Source organism: Lampetra fluviatilis, chromosome 5 (assembly GCF_964198595.1).
Source record: "Lampetra fluviatilis chromosome 5, kcLamFluv1.1, whole genome shotgun sequence".
Taxonomy (NCBI): domain Eukaryota; kingdom Metazoa; phylum Chordata; class Hyperoartia; order Petromyzontiformes; family Petromyzontidae; genus Lampetra; species Lampetra fluviatilis.
The window spans coordinates 4044947-4067917 of NC_136279.1; the positions used below are offsets into that span (position 1 = coordinate 4044947).

General features: G+C 50.9%; 1 protein-coding gene across 1 annotated transcript in view; it reads right to left on the reverse strand.

Moving 5' to 3' along the window:
* Positions 1–1256: 1256 nt before the first annotated feature.
* Positions 1257–22971, reverse strand: part of LOC144932189 (LIM domain only protein 3-like) — a 34565-nt gene continuing 12850 nt past the window's right edge. The window contains exons 2-4 of the mRNA XM_078856141.1: positions 10009–10222; positions 1985–2110; positions 1257–1637 (exon numbers count right to left, since the gene is read on the reverse strand). Of these exons, the coding sequence (XP_078712267.1) occupies positions 1529–1637; positions 1985–2110; positions 10009–10214 (441 nt within the window). The 5' untranslated portion in view covers positions 10215–10222 and the 3' untranslated portion in view covers positions 1257–1528. The remainder of the gene's footprint in view (positions 1638–1984; positions 2111–10008; positions 10223–22971) is intronic.

Consider the following 22971-nt stretch of genomic DNA (forward strand, 5'->3'; position numbering starts at 1 on the left):
ATCAACACTCCTCCGCGTACGCTCATTGCCCGTGATGCGGTCACAACTTTCAGCCGAAGCCCGTTTCCGTTGCAACAAATGCATTCACGTCCCGGTGATATCCGAACGGCAAAAGCGGTCCTGCAGTTCGTTAAGCGCGACGAAAAATAAGGCTTCTTTGGAGGCACCGCATGCATGCCCCGGCCATCGTACACCCGAGTGGAAATTGATTAGACATCAAGAACGGCATTAATTGACGTGGCACGGTTCTAGAGAAGAGGTTGGCCAGATGTGGCAGAGGTGGACCTGATGATGAGTGGACTTGCCAGCACGTGGTACCGGCGGTCTCAAGATCGGCCTCTGCGGAGGAGGCTTTCGTTTAAAGATGTAAAACTTTTTTCGCACCGTTCGTTACCAACCGTGCTAACCGGAGATGCGGGAGAAGGACAACAAACTAAACACAAAAAGCAGTTCGAAAGAAATTCGTTTTCAATGGAGATGATTTAAAAGTGCTGTAGCTCCAGGGACTTCCTAATATCGGAATGAAGAGCGTTCCAGACGGCCGCGGAAGCGCATCTGAAATCGCGCGACGCGATGGCCAGCCAAGAGCCGCTGCTGCTGCTGCTGCTGTGCGGACGACCAGAGATGCTGACTGAGCGGCCGGTAGGCAGCTGTCTTCTGGAGACAACGGTCACGAGCAGGAGGAGAGACGCTCACGACAACGAGCGGAACGTCATGCGGGTGAAATGGAGTTGAAAAACGTTGACACCGTGCAAAGCGCAGTCACACGAGTTACACGCTCGGAGCCCGCCCGGTGACTTCTCCTCGGCCAAGACTCGAGTGCACCTAGCCTGGCACACGCGCCGACGTTGACATCACAAACGGCGGCTGTTTGTGGTCGCAGCATGATTGGAGAGCGCTTTTAGTGTTGGTGCCAGAGATGTCCCTTGAAGTAGCAGTCTTGTCTTTACGAATTAACCGAAAGATGAACTACAACAACAGCAACAATAACAACAACAACCGCCATTTGCCACACAAGGTTTTCGGTGACATCACCACAGCGCTCGTGCCATGCTGGGGGCGGCTTGAGGCCACGTGAAGTGTGCAGGCTTCGGGTGGAAATGCGGGCCCCCGTTGGGACGTGCGATGCGCCGCCCCTCTCTTGCGATGCGGCGACCTGCGATGCGTCGAGTTATCTACCGCGAGCGACTCCAGACAGTCATAGTTTCTGTTGAGCGTCAATTTCCACGACTTTTTATCGACACGACTCCGGGGGGGGGGGGGGGTTCCACGAGGAGAGAAGACGGCTTCACTCCGTGACGACGACGCAAACCTCCGATCGCACGACGAGTCCGGGAAGTGACCGTTGACCAAAACCCAAATGTGAAATTATTTATGTAGATAAAAAAAAATACATATATAACAAAACGCAAACAAAGTCCACCAACTCGCACGCACACACCGACTCGAGTTTCTCGAGAAAAAGAAGCTGAACCCAAGGGGGGGCCAGGGGTTTCGGGCGGATTTGGAGTTCCGGGGGTGATGGGTGTCACGACGTGACCTGCGGCCGGAATCCCTCCTTGGTCACGGCCTCCTCGTAGTCCGACTGGCAGAGGATCATGCTGTTCTTCAAGAAGAACTTGTCTCCTACGCAGAACCTGAGGCGGCAGTCGTGGGGAAGAACGTGGAAGTGACTGGCGGTCATTCGGCTCAAGGAAGACGCAGACGGTGACATGAGTTTGACACTTTTGTTGTCAGCCAAGCGGTTGCACTGACACGGCCACCGTGAGACATTCACAGCCACCCTTTACTCGACAGTGACGCCCAATGGTCCGGTATTTTATGTGTCCCCTTGTGACTGTGTCCCCGTGTCCACGTGTCCACATTTCCCCATGTCCACATGTCCCCATGTCCACGTGTCCCCCTGTCCCAGTGTCCCCATGTCTCCCTGTCCCAGTGTCCACGTGTCCCCGTGTCCCCGTGTGTCAGCGTCCCCGCGTCTCACCGCTGGTTGCAGAGCTGGCAGGCGAAGCAGTCGAGGTGGTAGACGCTGTCGCGCACGCGCATCACCATCTCGAACGCCGGGATGAGCTTCGTGCACGCCGCACAGTTGCCCGTTACGCCAAACAGCCTGCCCCATCACACCATCAACATCACCACCATCACCACCACCATCAACATCACCACCATCATCAACATCAACACCATCACACCATCGACATCAACACCATCACACCATCACCACCATCACCACCATCACCAACATCATCAACACCGCCGTCACCATCACCACCATCCCCACCAACACCACCACCATAAACACCGCCGTCACCATCACCACCACCATCGCCACTATCATCAACATCATCACACCATCACCACCACCATCACCACCATCATCAACACCACCGTCACCATCACCACCACTTTCACCACCATCATCAACATCAACACCATCACCACCAGCACCACCACCATCAACATCATCACCACCATCATCAACACCACCGTCACCATCACCACCAGAACCACCACCGTCACCATCATCATTATCAACATCAACACCATCACACCATCACCACCATCAACACCATTGTCACCGCCAGCACCTCCACCGTCACCACCATCACCACCATTATCAACATCAACACTGTCACCACCATCACCACCGTTATCAACATCAACACCGTCACCACCACCATCATCAACACCATCACCACCACCATCATCATTATACATCACCATCATCGATGCCACCATCATCATCATCAACACCATCATGGTCCTCCCGTAGGTTAACTCAGCCTCAAATGAGTACCTAGTGTGTCAACATCGCCACTGGGGAGACAAAGGCGGTCGGGCGTGGTGCTGGCCACCCACCCCCTCGTGTGCCGTGGCGGCCTTCATAGGTGCTCGCTAACAGCACTTGCCCCAAAAGTCGGTTAAGCTTATACGGGGGATCTTTGTCTTTGTAATTTAATATATCTGTGTGGGGCACTGCAATGCACGACCGCAAACCCCCACCCCCCCTTCCCCAAAAACACAATTGGGTGCATACATAGGAGCTCGCCGATTGGACAGCGGTGGCAGCCAATAGATGGGCACCCTCCCGCAAGCTTCCATTGATCACCAGGCAATTACCAGCCAGGCAGCAGTAAATTACGCGGCACATTAAGCAGAGGAATGGGAAGGGATTTCTCATCAGTGTCAGGACGTGTGATTAATGTGTGAACGCATGGGCTGTGTGTGTGTGTGGGTCTCTCTCCCTCACAGCTCCCCCCCCCCCCGCTCTCATCTTCTCTCTCTCTCTCTCTTGCACACACACACTCACACACACAACGACAAAGATTCCCCGTGTAGCCTAAACAGACTGTTGGAGCAAAGTGCTGTTTAGCGAGCGCCGATGAAGGCCGGCACGGGGGCACACGATGCAATGGGTGGTGGCCAGCACCACGTCGAACCCATTGCTAATGCTTCACACGCTTCATCTCGTCTGAAGGCTGAGTCGACCTAAGGGAGGTTCAGGACTGGATCAGACAGCAGTCGGGTGGTGTGGGGAGCTCTGACACAGTGGCGTCATGAACACAATGTGCTGAGTTTGATTCCCGGCCAGGGCTCACGTAAAGACACCAATGCCCCCCGTAGGGAACGCGTGTATCCCACATCCACTGTTGGGGTATAAACTTACTGCTATTGCACGTAGGTTAGAAAACAGAGTCCTTGATGGAATAGAAGCTGAAAACAAGTGTGCAAAAAAGCGTTGAGCGGTGCGTACTTGGAATAACTATTGAAATACTTTTATTTTTATTTTACTTTGCCAGGTGAGGCCCACTGAGCTACGTAGTTTTTGTTCACAAGCGACCTGGGCCACACAAGATAGTTCAACAGAGTGGCTTATCACGTGGACATTTGTAGCAACCAAACACTCGAAACTAAATGTTCATTCTAAATGTGGAGGGAAAACCCGGAGGACCCGGAGAAAAATCCACGCGACCACGGGTAGAGAAAGAGAGACACCGCAAACTAAAAATATACAGAAGGCATCATCAGGGTCGGGATCGAACCCACGACCTCCTGTATACCACGCGAGATGGTTGACATCTCCTAGCCACCGCGGCGTCCCATGACACAGGTTCGAGACGTCGCATTGAGATCGGGCGTTGAGAAAGGTGAACGAGCGGCGCTTGGGCAGAAGGGATGATGACCAGCGAGTGGTAGAGACTGATGGTGGAGTGGCATTCAAAGGAAGGAACACGATCGGGTGGCGTTCCATGGCAGAGGTGGAGCGACCAAGTCACGTGGTGTGCAGGAGCCATGCATTGATCGTTACATCGCGAAACCGTGAGAGTAACCCCATTGGCTTGCCAAGACCTTCGTCCAGCAGTGGATAGATAATGGCGAATGAATATGACGAAACGCACATACGCCACCCTCCACTAACGTACGTACCTTACGGTGATATATGTACACATCGTGATTGTCGTCATCATTACCATCGTTACCATCATCATAGCCGTCGTCATCACTACCATCGTCAGTTCAACACGTAGGCTTCGCGACCAATATCATCCATAATAGAGGGGTTTTTTTTACTAGTTGGCTGTGTCGGGTGGTGGCGGGTTTAACGACACATTGATATATTTACGCGATCTAACCCAAGAAAACTCTATTGTGGACTATCATCGTCACCGTTATCATCGCCGTCATCACCGTTGCCATCATCATTATTACCATCATCATCATCAATGCCATTGGCATCATCTCCCTGCTACTTAATCGAAGTGGGTTTCACATTCATATATTTACGACGCAGAGGCAGGCAAGAGATTGGCACCGTGAAAGAGTGGAGTGAGACAAAGACGGCTGTGTGTGTGTGTGGAGGGGGGAGGGGGTGTGATTGGTTCTGGGTGGAGGGGGGAGGAGCTAGGCTCGGCGGCGTCTCGGCCTCGTGTGGCGGAGAGATAAGTGCCAGGAGCTTGGCAGCGTTCACCTACGCTCGGGGTTCTATTCCGCGCAAATCATGCGGGGGAAACATCGCACAGACGTGGGGGGGGGGGGGGCACACGTGTGCAGTGCATTGCATTGCCACATTTGCACGCACGCGCATACATACACGTGCTCACTGTCAAGCACAAAAAGTCCCCCCAGGAATCGCATTTAACAGACTGTTGGGGCGAGTGCTGTGAGCGAGCACTCACGAAGGCCGGCACGGCGCACGAGGGGTTTGGGTGGCCAGCACCACGCCCGTCCGCCTTTGTCTCCCCAGGGGCGATGTTTACACACAGTACCTGGAACTCATTCAAGGCTGAGTTGCCAACCTGGGGGATGCTCATGACCGGCTCAGATTATATTGTACTTCACGAAACGTTCGGTCCGTGAGCGGGAATCGAAACTCGGGTCGCCTGGATCTTGGTAGAGGACGCTAACCACTGCGCCACCGCTCCCCCACGAGGCATTGCACACACACACACAGCAGCACCCCAACGTGTAGCTGTAAATCCAGCCAGGTGGCTCAACGGTGGAGCGCGCAGCCTGCAATTGAAAGGTTGCGAATTCAAATCCTGGTTTGAGGGGTGGAAGGTTGCCTCAGCCCATCATCCCCTCTGGGCTCAGTAAAACGAGTACCACTTTGTGGGGAGTCAACAGCGGCCACCCTTCGGTTAGAATATCCGTGGCCGGCAATTAACAGCGCAGTGCACTAACCCCCCCCCCCCTCACCCACATCGCCAAACTTTAGAGGAAACAAACGAATGAGTGCAGCAATAATCTTGCAGCAAGTAGGGGAAACATTCTTCCGGCAGCAACTGGGGCCAGGGTGCATCCACGTGTCCCTGCGCTTGTGCTGAGTGCCTCTCTGCTGCTCATTACATGAGATGCGTTTCCATCCCATTAGATTAAAGCAGTGTTTCCATCAAGCACACGCATTACGCTCAGGCGCGTGCATTTTTTTTTGGGTTAAAATCCGATCCCAATTTTGATTGAGGTTCGTTTACTGTCGCCCATTTGCCATTAATGTCGAGTGCATTGGCCTTTATTTTCAATTTTCTATTTTATTGGAAAAGGTTTAATTCTCATCTGAATTTGTAAAGGAGGTTTATTAAGGTTGATTTTCTTTTTTTTGCAGGATTTGCTGCCATGGTGACTGGTTTGTTGGTTTACTGCCGAAAGGCCACGTGATACAACTGGGCCATTGTCTCAAGGCCCCACCAGAGATCAGTGTGTCTCTCTATTGTCTAAGACCCCCACCCCCCCAGTGTATCTATTGTCTAAGGCCCCCACCAGTGTGTCTACCTATTGTCTAAGACCCCCACCAGTGTGTCTATCTATTGTCTTAGACCCCCACCAGAGATCAGTGTGTCTCTCTATTGTCTAAGACCCCCCCCAGTGTATCTATTGTCTAAGGCCCCCCCCCAGTGTGTCTATCCATTGTCTAAGACCCCCACCAGTGTGTCTATCTATTGTCTAAGACCCCCCCCAGTGTGTCTATCTATTGTCTAAGACCCCATCAGAGACCGCTGTATATAAATATATTCTCCAACAGCTCACCAGAGTGGCGAGACATTACAACTTAACACCGTGGTAAGCCAAAGTGCAAATTTCTTGGGGTGGGATCACTTTACACGCAGCAGCAACATCGCTCGCCTATTGCGAACAAAAAACAGCGCGGCAGGACCCTCTTGAAGCAAGGATCGTGAGATTCAGCACGTCTCTCCCTCGCAAACAAACATGGTAACGCAACTAAACAGTCGTCTTCTATTTAACAAGTAAGGCCCACTGAGCTATGCAGATCTTTTTCAGAAGCCACCTGGCGATCACAAATGATGGCTCAACGAAGTGGCTTGTCATCGTGTGGAAATCTATCGCAGCCAAATACTCGAAACGCCACGTTGAATCTAAATGTGTAGGGGAAGAACCAGGGGAGAAAAATCCACGCGACCACGGGGAGAGAGACACGCAAACTCCACTATACAGGCGTCGGGCTCAGGATCGAACCCACGACCTCCTGTATACCAGGCGAGGTAGTTCACATCAAGCCACCGTGGCGCCCTAAAAAAAATTAACAACAGTAACAAAACCAGGAGGACGTTTTGGAAGCCTTACCCGCTCACCCACCCAGCCGGCCAGCGTTCTAGTTTAATAGCCTCCTGCAAGACCCCCCCCCCCGCTCGCCAACCCCACAGAGCACACAATGCCTCGGCTTGCCGGGGGTGAGCTCTCTTAGCCCTGACAAATCAGCATAATAATAGCCATGATCTCAGCGAGCCGGCGCGCCGATCAATAACGCCACTAAGCAGTCCGCTGCTGCAATTGCGGCTCGTTATATCATTGCCGTCGCGCGTAGAGGGGAGGGGGCAGCTGTGATGTGGTGGGGAGAGATGGGGGGGGGGTGCACAGCCGGGTGAGGATAGCGGTGATGGTCGTGTTGTCTTGCGTTGATGATGATGGTGGTGGTAGAGGTGGTGATGCTGATGGCACGGGAGATGTTGAGGGGTGATGGTGGTGGTGTTCACTATGTGGTTGCTGTGGCTGATGAAGAAAGTGGTGGTAGTGCGATTGTGAAAGTGAAGATGGTTGTGGTGATGATGATGATGATGACGGCGAGGATGGCGGTACCGATGATGTTTAAGACCGGTGGTTCTTGAAAATGATGATGATGGTGGTGATGATGGTGGTGTTTTTGAATTTAGCTGCGGCAGCGGTGGTGCTGGTGGTGCCACGAATGGTGCGGAACGCGGCAGAATTAATGACGATGGTGGTGCTGATGACAGTGAAGAGAGCGGTGCCGACATGAACGATGAAGATGGTGGCGATGGTGTTGGTGGTCGCAGATATAGTGGTGACAGGTGTTTGGACGTGGTTGAACACTGTGTGGCGGTGGTTGGACAAGATGAATTGGAAGCACGTGGGCGACCGTCGTGCCCAGATGCTAGGGCTGTGGGAAAAGATGGACGAGGATTTACGAACGACCTTCACCGTGTGCTCCGCGCGGTCGCCCGGGTGCTGAAGGCACCGTGCCCACAGCCAGCTGCTAATTTATGGAGCAATTTGGTGCAGGATTAACGAGCTCAACCCTCTTTCTCGCCCCTGCCACATTTACTCCCCCCCACCCACCCACCCACCAATATGCACATACACAGAGCCACTCACTGCCCACCCACCTAGCCTCCCACCCAGCCACAAAGCCAACTACCCACTCAGCCACCCGCTCACTGAGACACCTATCCATCCACCTACCCACACAGCCAGCTAACCAGCCACCCGACTACCCACCCAGCCAGCCACTCAGCCACACACCCACCGAGTGATCCACCCACCCACCCACCATCACCGCCAGCGCCGTGAACACTAAGCGTAATGACAGCAAAACAAAAACGCTGCCCCCCCCACCCCACACTCACCCCCACTCCCACGGAAGCCTCAGCCCCCCAGAGAAATCTGGGCCTTTGTTAATTGTGTGTTTTTATTAAAGGTAGCCGCGAGCTGCAAGCCCTGCCGTTAATTGCGAGAGGCTGTGGACGCGAGACGTCAAGACTCGTGTTGGTGACGGTGACGCGGGCGGGCGGGCGGGGGAGAAGAGCGAGCGGCGGGGAAGTTGCGAGGATGAAGATGATGCAAATAAATTGCTCTCGGAAAGCGCGAACCACAAGCGGAAAGCTAAAACGCAGCGAAAAGCCCAGCGTCCCCTCTAACGCGGGGGCGCTGGGGAAGATCCTAATGCAGCATCCGCGCTCATGAATCGAGTTCAAGTGTAGGCCACCCACTGCACCAAGAGCTGCTCGAACCTCCACATACTCGTCTGAGATCCCCGGGAGAAATCTAGAATCAGGCGAATTGTCATGGACATCATCATCATCGTCATCACGATGGTGACGAGGACGATGAGGATGGCACTGACCCAGACTGGGATCAAATGTGCTCGTTACGTAGACTCAGCCCTGTGAACTCGAGACCCGGGAGAAGGAGCGGTGCGGGGTTTGTGGTGATCCCACGGAGGGGCTCGCAAGCACCTGTGTGATGCGGCAGGCCCATGCTAGGCCTCGATTCGGGAGGTGGCCAGGTGACTTTTGTCATCAATTACGTTTTTAATCATCCATCATTATTATTATGAGTTACGATCAGCTTACTTTATACGTATTCTTAGGTTTTTTCGGTAAAGTCACGTAGGTAAAAAATTAAAATTAATAAAAGTAAAATAAAAATAAAACTACCTGAAGACGGAAGCTTGTGTTGCCTCCGAAACGTCGTGATTTTTATTTTTATTTTATTTTAAATTTTATTTTTAAGTAACTTTTATTAATTAAATTTTTTTACCTACGTGACTTTACGGAAAAAAACCTAAGAATATGAATCCTTGCAGTCACGAAAGCTTCAAATCTAGAATTACTTTATACGGGCGGTTCTCACCACCCGCTACGACTTCTCAGAACTTTACAAACGCCCAATGCCACGTAACTACTGACTGACTCGGGGGTGACGAGAAATCTCATGTCGCAAAACGGAACCCGCGACGTCGCCATGAGGAGATATCGTAAAACGTTGTGAACGCTGGACCACGATTTCCTCCACCCCCGACCCGCCTGGGTTTAATTGGGGGGGGACGAGGGGTAATGAGTTGAAAAAAAAGGTGTGTTTTTTTTTATTTTTGTCCATAAAAATATGTTTTTAATAACAAATTGTTCAGTGACATTTTTTAAACGTAAAAATTGTAGTAATTATTTTTTATAGTTCTTTTTTTGTAAATTAGAATTTTGTACGCTTATTGAAACCATTTTTTAATTAAAAACATGTATTTTAAGAATAAAATAATTCGATATTTATTTTATTCAATAAATGTTTAAATAAAAAAACGGTTTTTTAATTAAAAACATTCGTGATTAATTTAAGAATAAAAAAAATATTTGCTACTTTTTAATGATAAAAAAAAGATGAATATCTTTTTTTACAATAAAAAAAATAACGGTAACATATTTTTTTAAATCAACATTTCATTCCACGGGAGGGGAAAGGGGACAGACGTGCGTGCGGCACCTCAGGTAGTCCCTGCGGCACAGGATGAGGTTGGCGCGCGTGTAGAGCGTGGAGCCGACCTCTCCCAGACGGCAGTCGCAGCAGGCGCACTTGAGGCAGTCTTCATGCCAGTACTTGTCCAGCGCCTTGAGGAGGTAGCGGTCGCGAATCTTGCGATGGCAGCCGGCGCAGCCCTTGGGGGCCCCGTCCGGCTGCAGCGGCAGCATCTGGACGCCTGCGGGTCGCGCAATCGCCAACGTGGGAAAAACAAAAAAATATCGTCAGGTCCTGCAAATTTTCACACGAGGTCTCCGCGACACATTCGGCCACTGTGGAGTTGTGACCATAGCCACCGCGGCGGCGTGTCGCGTCGTATTGGCAAGGATCGATTATTGCAACTTGTTAGCTTACTGCTGAAAAAAAAAACATCAGCAAGCTGCTGCAAAATTGTTTGGCACGTGTCGTGACGGGTACTGCAACATCCGACCATTTCCGTCCGGTGCTCGTACGACCTCCTGTATACCCGGCGAGGTAGGTCACATCACGCGGCCGACCTGAGCCATGCCCCCTTTCACCACCCCATAATTAATTGCTGTTCAACTTCATTCCTTTTAATTTCACCCTCCACCTCCCCCCCCCACCACGTGACACCGCAGATGAACCCTCCCGACGCGGCACTCCGTGCCGAACACGGCGACTCGCTCAGCGCCAGAGAGTTGGGGACTTTACGCGCGCGGCGCGAGGTCGCGCACGCGAGATGAGCGGAGGGGGGTTGCAGGTGGGGGGGGGGGCGATGGGGGGTGACGTGAGGACGCTACGTGAATCCCCCCCCCCACCAACCGCACTTCGATTTTGGGATTAACGGCGATAATTGTATTGGTCTACGGTGGGATGACGACGGTGATAATGACGGCGATCATGAGCTGAGTCGATCCCCCCCCCTCTCCACGCCTCCCGGCCCCCAACCGCCCCAATCCCCCCCCCAAATCAGGATCAGCGTGAGAGCAAACGAGAGGCACGGGGGAGAACGGAAACACATTGGCAGGGCGCTCGCAAGCACGAGGGACATCGAGAAATGCAGCGGTGACATTTCGTGCTAATGAGCCCATCTCATCCCTGTGGCCCCCATGTAGCCAATTGCCCCCCACCCCCGAAATCCGCTCCCACCTCTTCCCCCCCCCCTCCTCACCCCCACCAACCCCTTCCTCCAGTCCCCGTCAGGTGCAATCACGTGGGGAGTGCTCGTTAGCGACACTCACGGCCCCACACCGTTGCCGGCCAATCCCCCATTAGAGGGGAACTCAACCGGGTGGCACGTTCCCCCGGCAGTGGCGTCGTTAGGGGTCAACCAGAGGTCGCAACCGGGTACCCGATACCCGTACCCTACCCGATACCCGGCTACCCGTTTGCGACCCTGGTGCGGCCGGGTACGGGTAGGCCGTGAGTCACTGGTGAGTAACTGTTTGTCACTCATTTCCCAACGTCTTGTCTCTTCTTACAATTCAAGTTCCTAGAATCAACCCACCCGCGCCTGCAACATGGCTTCATCCCAGAGGTCGCAATCGGGTGCCCGTACCCTACCCGATACCCGGCCGGGTACAGGTAGCCGGGTATCGGGTAGGGTACGGGTACCCGTTTGCGACCCTGGTGCGGCCGGGTGCGGGTACAGGTAAGGAATCAAAACCCGTTTTCGACCTCTGGGGTCAACGCAAGGAGGAGACCCCCCCCCCCCAAACCTCCCCCCCCCCCAGACAGGCCACTGCCAAGACTCTGCTCACTGCTCGCCCCTCGTTCAGACGTTCCGAGACGACGGCGCGGAGGCTGCACAGCTCGTCCATCGCGTATCGCACAAAAACCCCGCTCGTGAAACGTCCTCGATTATTTTTTAAATTTAGAAATGCGAGATCGATTCGATGCGAATTATCGTTGATTTCCGCACCTCCGATGAGCGCGATTGGCTACGTACGGCGCGAAAGAAGTTCAACTTACGTACATCGCAGACGCCGGGCGCGGCGGTGAGCGCCGCTGCGTTTCAAACCTGGCGAGCCGAGTTTCATGCTCGGCCACGGCTAACGTCAGCGGCGATTTGCGTCTGAACAGGTCCTGCCCCCCACCCCCACATCCCCCCCCCCCCAGCGTACACTTCACAAATCCGTACTAACCAGTGCGGTCAATTCTGGTCAGACAATCCCGACTGACACGACTGCCACGGCACGAGGAAGGCCTTCTCTTCTGGAATTGAATTCGAGATTAGAAGTTTTCGTGACTGCAATGATCCATGCATACTCTTTGGTTTGTTTTGGTACAACACCGACTCGCTGCTTCCCTTTTGCCCTTTCCTTTGCACCCCCCCCCCCAGGGCTCTCCTGCCCCCCACACTGCCCTATTGCATCATGTGCCCCAATCTTCTCCTCGTCGCACTCGCCAATAGGGCCCTCCTGTCGTCCGCACGGCCCCTTCTCCGCGAGGAGCGACGCTTCGCCCAACGCTCGACGGAACCTCGTGTTTGGGGCCGTCCATAAATGACGTCACGCGATTTTGGACGATTTTTGAGTCCCCCCTTGTCACACGGCGTCACCAAAAATCAAACCCCCCCCCCAAAAAAAAAAAACATGCTTCAAATCGCTTGAAACTATTGTCATTGTAGTGCGTATTTAATGTGGCGCTGCACTCTAATGTTGTAGGAGAAATTTTTTTTTTAAAGTGTATTTAGTTAAGTAGAACGTGTTGTCTATATTTATTTAAAGTTGCGCATTTTGATGTGACGTCACATTTCTCACCCCCCCCCCTCGTCACACATCGTCACAAATGTCTGACCCCCGCCCCCTCCCTAGGTGCGTGACGTCATTTATGGACGGCCCCTTTCCAGCGGGTACCAAGGGGCTTTGTTGCGACGTCTGAACTTTTATTTTATTTTAAAGTCAAAGGGTAAATGACGATTGTAAGTTAAATAGTCCGATTAGTTTCTGACGGTCAATCTGACTCCAGCGACGGACACGCGCGCACGAGAGAGAGAGTTGGGGTCACAGCTGGTGCATCTCTCTGCTGCCAGTCGTCTCGGTCGGTCAACCCACGTGGGCACATGGGTGTCGGTCCCCGTGACCTCCCGTCAGCGAGCCTTCGACACCTCGCGCGACCTCAAAGTGCACCTGGCCTGGCACAGGCGCCGTGGTGACGTCCGCCCTCCGCTGAGTGGCGAATGGCGACTGCTGCTGCTGTTGTTGTTGTTGTGGTGGTGGTGGTGGTGAGAGAGCCAGAAAGCTTCGCGTGTTTGTGCTCTTGATACAGATCCCTCGATAAGAGTTGAGGATCGGAACCGACGATTGGGAGGATCACACAGTTGAGAGAGAGAGAGAAGGCTTTAAGAGAGACTCTGCATGAGCGTGGGTGATAGAAAAAAAAATAAGATTTTAAAACAAAATATGGGGGAGATGGAGAGAGAGAGAGGTGGAAAAGGTAAGGAGAGGAGAGGGACAGGAGAGTGTAATGGGGTGAGATAGAGAGAGATGGGGTGGAGGAAGATTGACAGAGATAAGAATGAAGGTAGAGACGAGTAGAGGGAGGAAGCTGGGGAGAGCGAGGGAGATGGTGAGATAGTTCTATATATATCCGCGATTTCGTTATTCAAACATGCGGGGTAATCCGACCAATCTATTCCACATTCAGTGCCGTTGATTAGAAAAGTTAATCAATCAGAGGCTCCAGACAATCAATATTTCCCATTATCATGGTGTTCCCAACTTAAATTTCAGATAAACACCATCGCACCTCTCCAAGGCAACCGCAGCCATCGCCCTAAGCCCATCTCTAACTCTTATCCATAACCTTGAGCCCTCGTCCACACCCCAACCCGAACCCTAGCCCGAACTCTAACCCCAACCCTAACATAGATCTCTCGCCCAGTCATATCCCTTGCTCCAACCTAACCGTAATCCCTAGCTCTGATCAAACACTTGGCACCAACTATAACCGTGACAGTTTAACACGTAGGCTTTCGCGACCAATTTTATTCATAATAAACGTTTTTGGGTTACATCGCGTTATTTATGAATGTGTCGTAACCCTCCACCACCCGACACGGCCAATAAGTATAACCATGACCCTCGTTCAAATCCACATGAGCGGCTAAGCACACCCCCCCTAACCCTACCCAAAACCCAACACTATCCCGAGTGATAACCCGAGCCGAAAGCCAACACGAGCTTTGGCCCCAACCCTAACCTCATCGCTACCCTTAGCCCAAAACCCAACCATAGCCCTAAGCCTAAGCTCCAAGCCTTAATGCAGCCATAGCCCTAAGCACAAGGCCGATTTACCGGTAAGTGACAGCCATTGTAGTCAGTGCTCAACCGAGTTTTGATCAGCGTTAAACCTATAAGTGATCAGTGACACACAAGTACGGTATTGGTAATGTCAGCAGCCCTGCACCCAACTTTGTAGCTGTTGTAACTGTTGTCTATTATGCCCCACCGCCGCTTACCCGCCAACGACGAGAACATGTGAACAAAGTGCTTTATAGCTCATCGGATTCCTCCAGTAATAAATAAAGTTTCTGAAAAAACTAAAAATTGTGAACGGGAAATTTTGCTAAACTGAAACCCCTGACCGTATACCAACACGTGTGCACGTTGCACTTCTTTCGCGCCGTACGTAGCCAACCGTGCTACTCCAGCGGTGGGGGATGTTGTAATACAACACCTCTTTAGTCAACCAAAAGCGAGGTGTCGGTTCAACAACCGCTCGTCTTTCTCCGATGGTGTCCACGGCTATAGCCCCATTCGGGCTGCGGAGCCATCGCACCGTGACGGAGACCCCCGGCGGTCATCGCTGCACGTTTCCCCAGCGCAGGACCTGCCGACCGATGCCCGAGCCAAGCCTCGTCCCCACTCTTCCGACGAGAACTCCCCCCCACCCCCCCTCCCCAAAAAAAAGGCTCGCGAGCCCGGGGGGGGGGGGGTGGTTACTACTTACCGCACTGCGAATAATTCAGAGTGATAGAGAGCGGCCGGGAAGAAATGCGTAATTGGACGACCACGCACTCGGGCGGGCGCGCGGTTCGAAAATACCGAACTGACGCTTCGTTTTCATGCACCAGACTCGCGCGCTTGACACGTGCACACAAAGACAAAAGGTCCCCCTCCTCCCTCCCCTCCCGTTATAGTCTTCCCGAGCAGACTTTTTGGGGGCAAGTGCTCAAAGCGATCTCCCGGCACGACACACGCCTGCGGTGGGGTGGCAAGCACCCACGCCCGGCCGCCTTTGTCTCCTTAGTGGAAATGTTTCTGTACACGCCCGAGTCGAACTCGGGGAGGCCCAGGACCGGTTCTGATGATCGTCACTGATATTTTCGTCGTGAGCGGGAATCAAACTCGGGTCGCCGGGTTTCTTAGCGCAGCGCGCTAACCACTGTGCCACCACTCCCCACAAAGACAAAGATCCCCCGTATAGCCTTAACAGGCCGGTACGGCACACGAGGGGTTGGGTGGCACGGACCACGCCCGGCCGCCTTTGTCTCCCTCGGGGCGATGTTTTTACACACCGCACCAGGTACTCAATTGAGACCGAGTCGACCTAGGCGAGGCCCAGGACCGGTTCCGATCATCGTCACCGATGTTGCCCACGCTACCACTCCCGATGTACCCACGCGCGCACAACCATGCACTCCAGATTCCTGTTACAATTAACCCTCTCCGCAGCGGCGTGATAACTTTTCACGCTTTGTGTGGGGGGGTGGGGTGGTGGGGGTGGGGAGGGGGTCACAGTTCAATTCAATGCTCGATTCATTTTGATCTCGTGCTTGGCCTCGCTTGCGCGAGACATTTCGTGAGTGGCGCCCATACAAACAATACATAGAACACGAGCGTTACATTTGCATCGGTTTTGTCGTTGGATTTTTTAGAAAATCGCAGCGAATTATTGATCGAGTTTGTTGCGAGCTCCCGTTGCTAATTAAGGTTCAGACGCAGGGGTTATCGGCCTCCTCGTGCTGAACCGGAGCTCCGCCACCGCCCCCATTAGCCACGGTGCTGGATGGAGCTTTCTCCGCGAGGATCATTATCAGCCAGAGGCAACAAGGAAGCAGATGGGGTTTTTTGCGTCGGACAAAGTAAAAAAAAACACAGATACACAAGCCACGTAGAGCCGGCATCAACTGCTGGGGCAATTGCGGTTAGCGAGTACTGATTAAGGCCGGAACGGCGCAACTATATGGAGTAAGGGTGTCGTTGCCAGGAAACCACGCCTGACCACCTTTGTCTCCCCAGTGCTGGTGTCTTCACACACACCGCACCCAGGCTCTCTCTCTCTCTCACTTAAAGCCGTCGACCTATGAAGGGTGAGGCACAGAACGGGTTCGGATATCGCTCTCCGATATTAGGAAGTCACTGGGAGCTAAGATGCACTTTTAAATCTCGATTGAAAACTTATTATAGTCTTAACAGACTGTTGGGGCAAGTGCTGCTAGCGAACACCTATGAAAACCGGCACGGCACACGAGGGGGTGGGTGGCCAGCGCCACGCCCGGCCGCTTTTGTCTCCCTGGTGGCGATGTCTACACACCGCACCAGGTGCTCTTGAGGCCGAGTCGACCTGGGGGAGGCCCAGGACCGGGTAAAAGAATCGTCACTGGGTGTTGGCCGAGAGCGGGAATCGAACTCGGGTCGCCAGGATCGTAGCGCAGCGCGCTCACCGCTACACTACCGCTACCCACGGTTGCGAAAAAAGTTCAACATACAAAGACACATACACACACACGTAAACACGCACACATGCACACACATACACGCATGCACACATGCACACACGCACTGATGTTTAGCCGTGGCCCAGAAATCGTCGTTAGCCAGTTTGGCATCGCATTTTGCGCGAACCCACCGCTTCTCCAGCACACATACGGACGGATACACTGACGAACACGCACTCACGCACACATTTGCAATATTAATATCCACTGACCCGTAAGGCAACCCATTTATTCACTGTTTACTTTCCTCCTCCACCCCCCCCCCGCGCGTTCAATAACGTATCTCGCGAGCGGTTTCTTGTTTAAAGCCACGCGTTCATTCATTCGCTCATTGTTTCAACTATTCATTTATCCTGTTGGTTTATTAATGCGGCTGCTTATGTGCCGAATGATTTACGCGTGCATAGATTATACACACACACACGGCCGACTTACACGCCGCGTGTGCGTGCGTGCCCACGAGATTATTTATTTAAAGGCTATGCATAATTTAGGGCGGTTTATCGATTACATTAATCTATGTTAAATTGCATTCAATTATGTATATTAGTTCGTCAATTAATTTCCCTTTAGTGCCTTTTAAGCAGGACTCGAATTGAATATGGAACTTAACTTCTCTGCCGCTACTCCACCCTTGCCGTTCGCCGTAGACTGAAAATAAATAAAAAATAAATTTAAAAAATTCGATTTAAAGCTTTCGTGACTGCAGGATTCATATTCTTTGTTCTTTTGGTAAAGTCACGTAGAAGGGAAATAAAATAGTAAAAAATAGAATACGTAATAAAATGAAATTCTGACGACGTTTCGGCCACAACGCAAGCAGCCGTCCTCAGGTGAAGAAACAGAGCTGTCGGAAAGACAGCGTCTTAATGAACACTGCTAAGCTTGGCAGCGTATTTAAAATACCCAGCTTAAAAAGGCGTCCTCTGGTCTAACACTGTTTTGAGACGAGGCTCAACAGAAATCTGTCAGAGACAATGCATAGAAAGGTTTCAGTTTGGTCTTTTAACATCTTAACGCCTGTTTTGTTAACAATAATCCACCACTGGAACCTCCTTTGCCAGTAGCAAAATATGATAATTAGTTTTTTACCCTTTTATCTGGCAGCAAAACTGACACCTTTTTTTACAAGGAGTCATGTTTGCATAATACCTGCGGTCCGAATGCAAACAGAAAAAATGGTAAAACCTATTCTCATTATGAGATCTCTTTTACCAGTGGCAAAATATAATGGTAGGTTTTTACCCTTTTAACTGGTACAAAACTGACACCTTTATTCAAGGCATCATGTTTGCAATGACCACAACACAAGTAGTCACTGTGCATATTATTATCCTTATCAGAGTTGCTTCTTTTTGTTTGCTTTATTGACTACTTGTGTTGTGGTCATTGCAAACATGATGCCTTGAATAAAGGTGTCAGTTTTGTACCAGTTAAAAGGGTAAAAACCTACCATTACCTATTCTCATATTTTGGTACTGGCAAAGGAGGTCCCATTATGTTCTGCAATCCTTTCTTCGTAATTAATTTCCACTTGATGTTTAAATGACTGAAGTTAGCAAATCTGTCGTGATCAACGTGTTTTTTTTGCCATCAACATTTCCGCATTTAATTATTCTTCTTCCTCGTTTTGCGTTTCAAATCCAATTCTCGCAAAATGTCTTCTGACATCGCTCTGACGTTTGTGTAATGTAGGTGAAAGCGTGTCACCCTGGTCTTAATGCCATTCATGAATGCAATTTGTAATTTTCTTATTTCGCGCAATCTCAGTGTTATTACTAAACATATCTTTTTCTTATTTTGACCTTTCTTGGCTAGAGCTTCGATAACTATCAATTTCAACTTTGTCAATTACCCTTCAATAATCTACCCGGGCCAGGCATAGCGGTATCTACGACTCCCAAGTATTTTCCAGAGTATTCTTAGGTTTTTTCGGTAAAGTCACGGAGACTTGTGTTGCCTCCGAAACGTCGTGATTTTTGTTTTTATTTTATTTTCATTAATTTTGATGTTTTACCTACGTGACTTTACCGAAAAAACCTAAGAATATGATGCCTTGCAGTCACGAAAGCTTCAAATCTAGAATTATTTTCCAGAGTTTCGCTGATAGTTGGCATGTACGCGATTGACATGTAAGAAAAACATCATGGGACCTCCTTTGCCAGTGGCAAAGTATAGGAATAGGCTTTTCCCCTTTTTTCGAGGAATCATGTCTCCATTAACCACAATACTTGTGGTAAGAACAAACAAAAAACACACTGATAATATATGCATTGTCCTTGAAACTGATTGGTCCACACCAGAGACAACTTTCTTTTGAATCTCGTCTCAAACGGTACCTTTTGGCGTCCTCTGGTCTAGCACCGTTTGAGACGAGGCTCAAAAGAAAGCTGTCTCTGGTGTGGACCAATCAGTTTCAAAGACAATGCATATATTATCAGTGTGTTTTTGTTTGCATTCTGACCACAAGTATTGTGTTTAATGCAGACATGATTCCTCGTAAAAAGGTTTCAGTTATGTTGACATAAAAAAGGGGAAAACCCCAATTCTTACGTAAGAAAAACCTTTACAAAACTCGGCTTGGGGTTACTCAATGCCGCATTACTCCGTTTACCGATGCCCTTTCTGCCACGGTTTCTGTACGAAGTTACACGTTCAGCGGGCGCGGGATACAAATATTAGCAGAGTGAGCGCGGTATAATCACTCTGCCCGGTTTCTGTCACCCGTTTAGCGAGGAGAATTGGGACATCGTGGTCAGAACAAGATGTTTCACAGCTCTGGAGACATTTACGTCTGTCCATGATGGGCCACCTCGTTGAGCCATCATTTGTGGCCAGGTCGCTTCTGAAAAATAAGCTAATAGCTCAGTGGGCCTTACGTGGTAAGACGAAACAATTTGTTTAGTTTCATTTGTCTGTATATTTTTTCTTTTTTATTTGTTTACCTTTCGTATACTTTGCACTCCTATCGTGTTTTGTATTGTTTGTTGTTCTTGTAACGTTCTGACCTGCCCCTACTGAACATCTGTTTAAAAACAAAGAGCTTTGCAGCTCATCGGATTCCCCCTGTAAAAATGTTCCGAGCGTTGATTCTGAACTTCTTTCGCGTCGTACGCAGCCAACCGTGCTAATCGGAAGGTGTTGGGGGGGGGGGTGTGTACAACCTCTTTGGTAAACGAGAGAAGTTTCGCTAATTTCGGTCCAACAACCGATCGCCTTTCTCCCATTGGTGTCCACGGTGATACCCCCCCATCTGAACCGGGAGCTTGCACCGTCTCTCGCACCGTGGCAGGCACAGTGCGTTGAGGTGGAGGGCGCCTGTGACATCTGAATCAATGCAAATCGGTACCCAGATTACATTGGTCATTATCATCAGCATCATTGATGCGGTGGCAACACAAATATATGTTCGAACGCACGATTATTGTAACTCCACACAGCGCGGTGCCGTTACTATGCCTACAAAGGGCTTTTTTTTGTTGTTGCTCAACCTTGCTGTTATTAACGCAACGCGCTATTAATTCAATGCTGTAATTATGCATTTAATTATATGTTTTAATTATCTCGGTATGGCTATTACATGTACCATTATGGATGTGCCGAGCATTGCTGTGTCATTGGCCACGTGACCCAACTTGGCAGGTGCTGGGAAGAGTGGGGGGGGTAGTGGGGGGTAGTGGGGGGGGGGGTAGGGGGGGGGGCTAGTGGGGGGGGGGGTAGTGGGGGGGGTCTCATCAGTGGCCGAGTGGGAAATTAATTGCGACAGCGGATGATGAACGAGCTGTACTCCCACAGCGCCGCTCCTCTTTGCCGCAGCTCAACCACGAAGCAGCCACTGACAGTAAACCACACGGCCAACACTAACCAGTGTAACCACCACCACCAACACTAACCACACCACCACCACTAACCACACCACCACCACTAACCACACCACCACCACGAACCACAGCCACTGATTGGCCGAGAGCTCCGGCGCGGAATGGTGCTCCACCAATGACATCTGGCGAAATCAATCGGAGCGGCGGGGCATTTTTAATTTACACGATTTCATTTAACTCACTCTGTCTGTTGTTGTTGTATCCTCAAATCTTGTAACTCAATTTTAACCCACTTCCTAATGTGGTATCGACTGCAACCTTGGTATACTTATGTCATACCGATGTCAATACTATATTCTATCATAAAAAAAAGTGAAATAAAACATATTTTAAAACATTCTTTTTTATATGTTATGTTTCGGCTTGGCTCTAATTGTCCACGGTAACCTGACGTTGGCTGTAAATAACCACGGGTCCCTTACGTTATGGCAAGCTTCGGGGCCACTTCCTGGAGCCGTGGAGTTCTTCCATTACTCGTACGGTACATTTCATTAAAGCGTGTTTTTAAAAAAAGTTTTTGTAAAATATTACTTTTTTTTTCTTCCGGAAAAGTCGGAAACACTAGTTGTACACGAATCAGACCTACTGTGTCTCCATATCCGTAGCCCCTCCTAACACAGAACTAACCCTAGCTTTGACATGAATCGACAGCCTAACACACTAACACTCGACTGCGAGCTTCGTAGCGTTAACACCGCCCCTGACTCTGCGTCGACTGCGCTAAAACAGCAATGCACACCCCGAAAGCCAAACTCTGACATGAGCCAAGACCCTAACCCTATCATCTAACAACTATACTGCACAGCAAACACTGACACTGAACACGAAATACTAATACTTGGTATAAATTCACCCTAACACATTACTCAACAAATGTCACGTCAACTAAAACCATAACACAAGCCCCAGCATGAGACCCGATGATGACATTCCAACCACGAACGGGATACCCAGAACAATCGATCACCTTCACTTCAATTCGATGGCAGTAAACCGACTGAATCGTCATTAACAATACCACGATCAAGACCACCATCATCACCACCACCACCACCATCACCACCATCATCACTATCACCACCATCATCACTACCACCACCACCATCATCACTACCACCACCATCATCACCACCACCACCACCATCATCACCACCATCATCATTACCACCACCATCACCACCACCATTACCACCACCACCATCACCACCACCACCATCATCACTACCACCACCATCACCACCACCATCACCACCACCATCACCACCACCACCATCATCACCACCATCATCATCACCACCATCATCTCTACCACCACCATCACCACCACCATAACCACCACCACCATTATCACCACCACCACCACCACCATCATCACTACCACCACCACCACCATCATCACCACCATCATCACTACCACCACCATCACCACCACCATCACCACCACCACCATCATCATCACTACCATCATCACTACCACCACCATCACCACCACCATCACCACCACCATCACCACCACCACCACCATAACCACCACCACCACCATCATCACCACCATCATCACTACCACCACCATCACCACCACCATCATCACCACCATCATCACTACCACCACCATCACCACCACCATCACCACCACCACCATCACCACCACCATCATCACTACCACCATCACAATCATCATCACCACCATCACCACCAAGACCACCACCATCATCACCACCACCACCATTATCACCACCATCATTACTACCACCACCATCACCACCACCATCACCACCACCACCATCACCACCACCACCACCATCACACCCCCATCATCACTACCACCACCACCATCATCACTACCACCACCACCATCATCACCACCACCACCATCATCACCACCATCACCACCAAGACTACCACCATCATCACCACCACCACCACCATCATCACCATCACCATCATCACCACCAAGACCACCATCATGACCACCCCCATCATCATCACCACCGCCACCACCACCATTATCACCACCACCATCATCATCACCACCACCAGCATCATCACCACCACCACCACCAAGACCACCATCATCACCACCACCATCAGCAGCAGCACTGTCATCATAATCACTTTCAACTTGGGAGACCCTCTAACCTAACCCGTACCTCCCCACACATCCAATCAACACCATCTTTCTCCACTCCCGCCCCTCTCTCTCCCCCCTCTCCCCACCCCTCTTCTCTCCCCACACTCTCTCCCTCTCTCTCTCCGACCCGGGCTAATCTGTCTGGCCACCGCCTCTCATTCATTAGAGCAGTAAAACGCGGGGCGCCCTGTATGACATGTAATCTGTGCCGCGGCAAAACTCGTTACTGC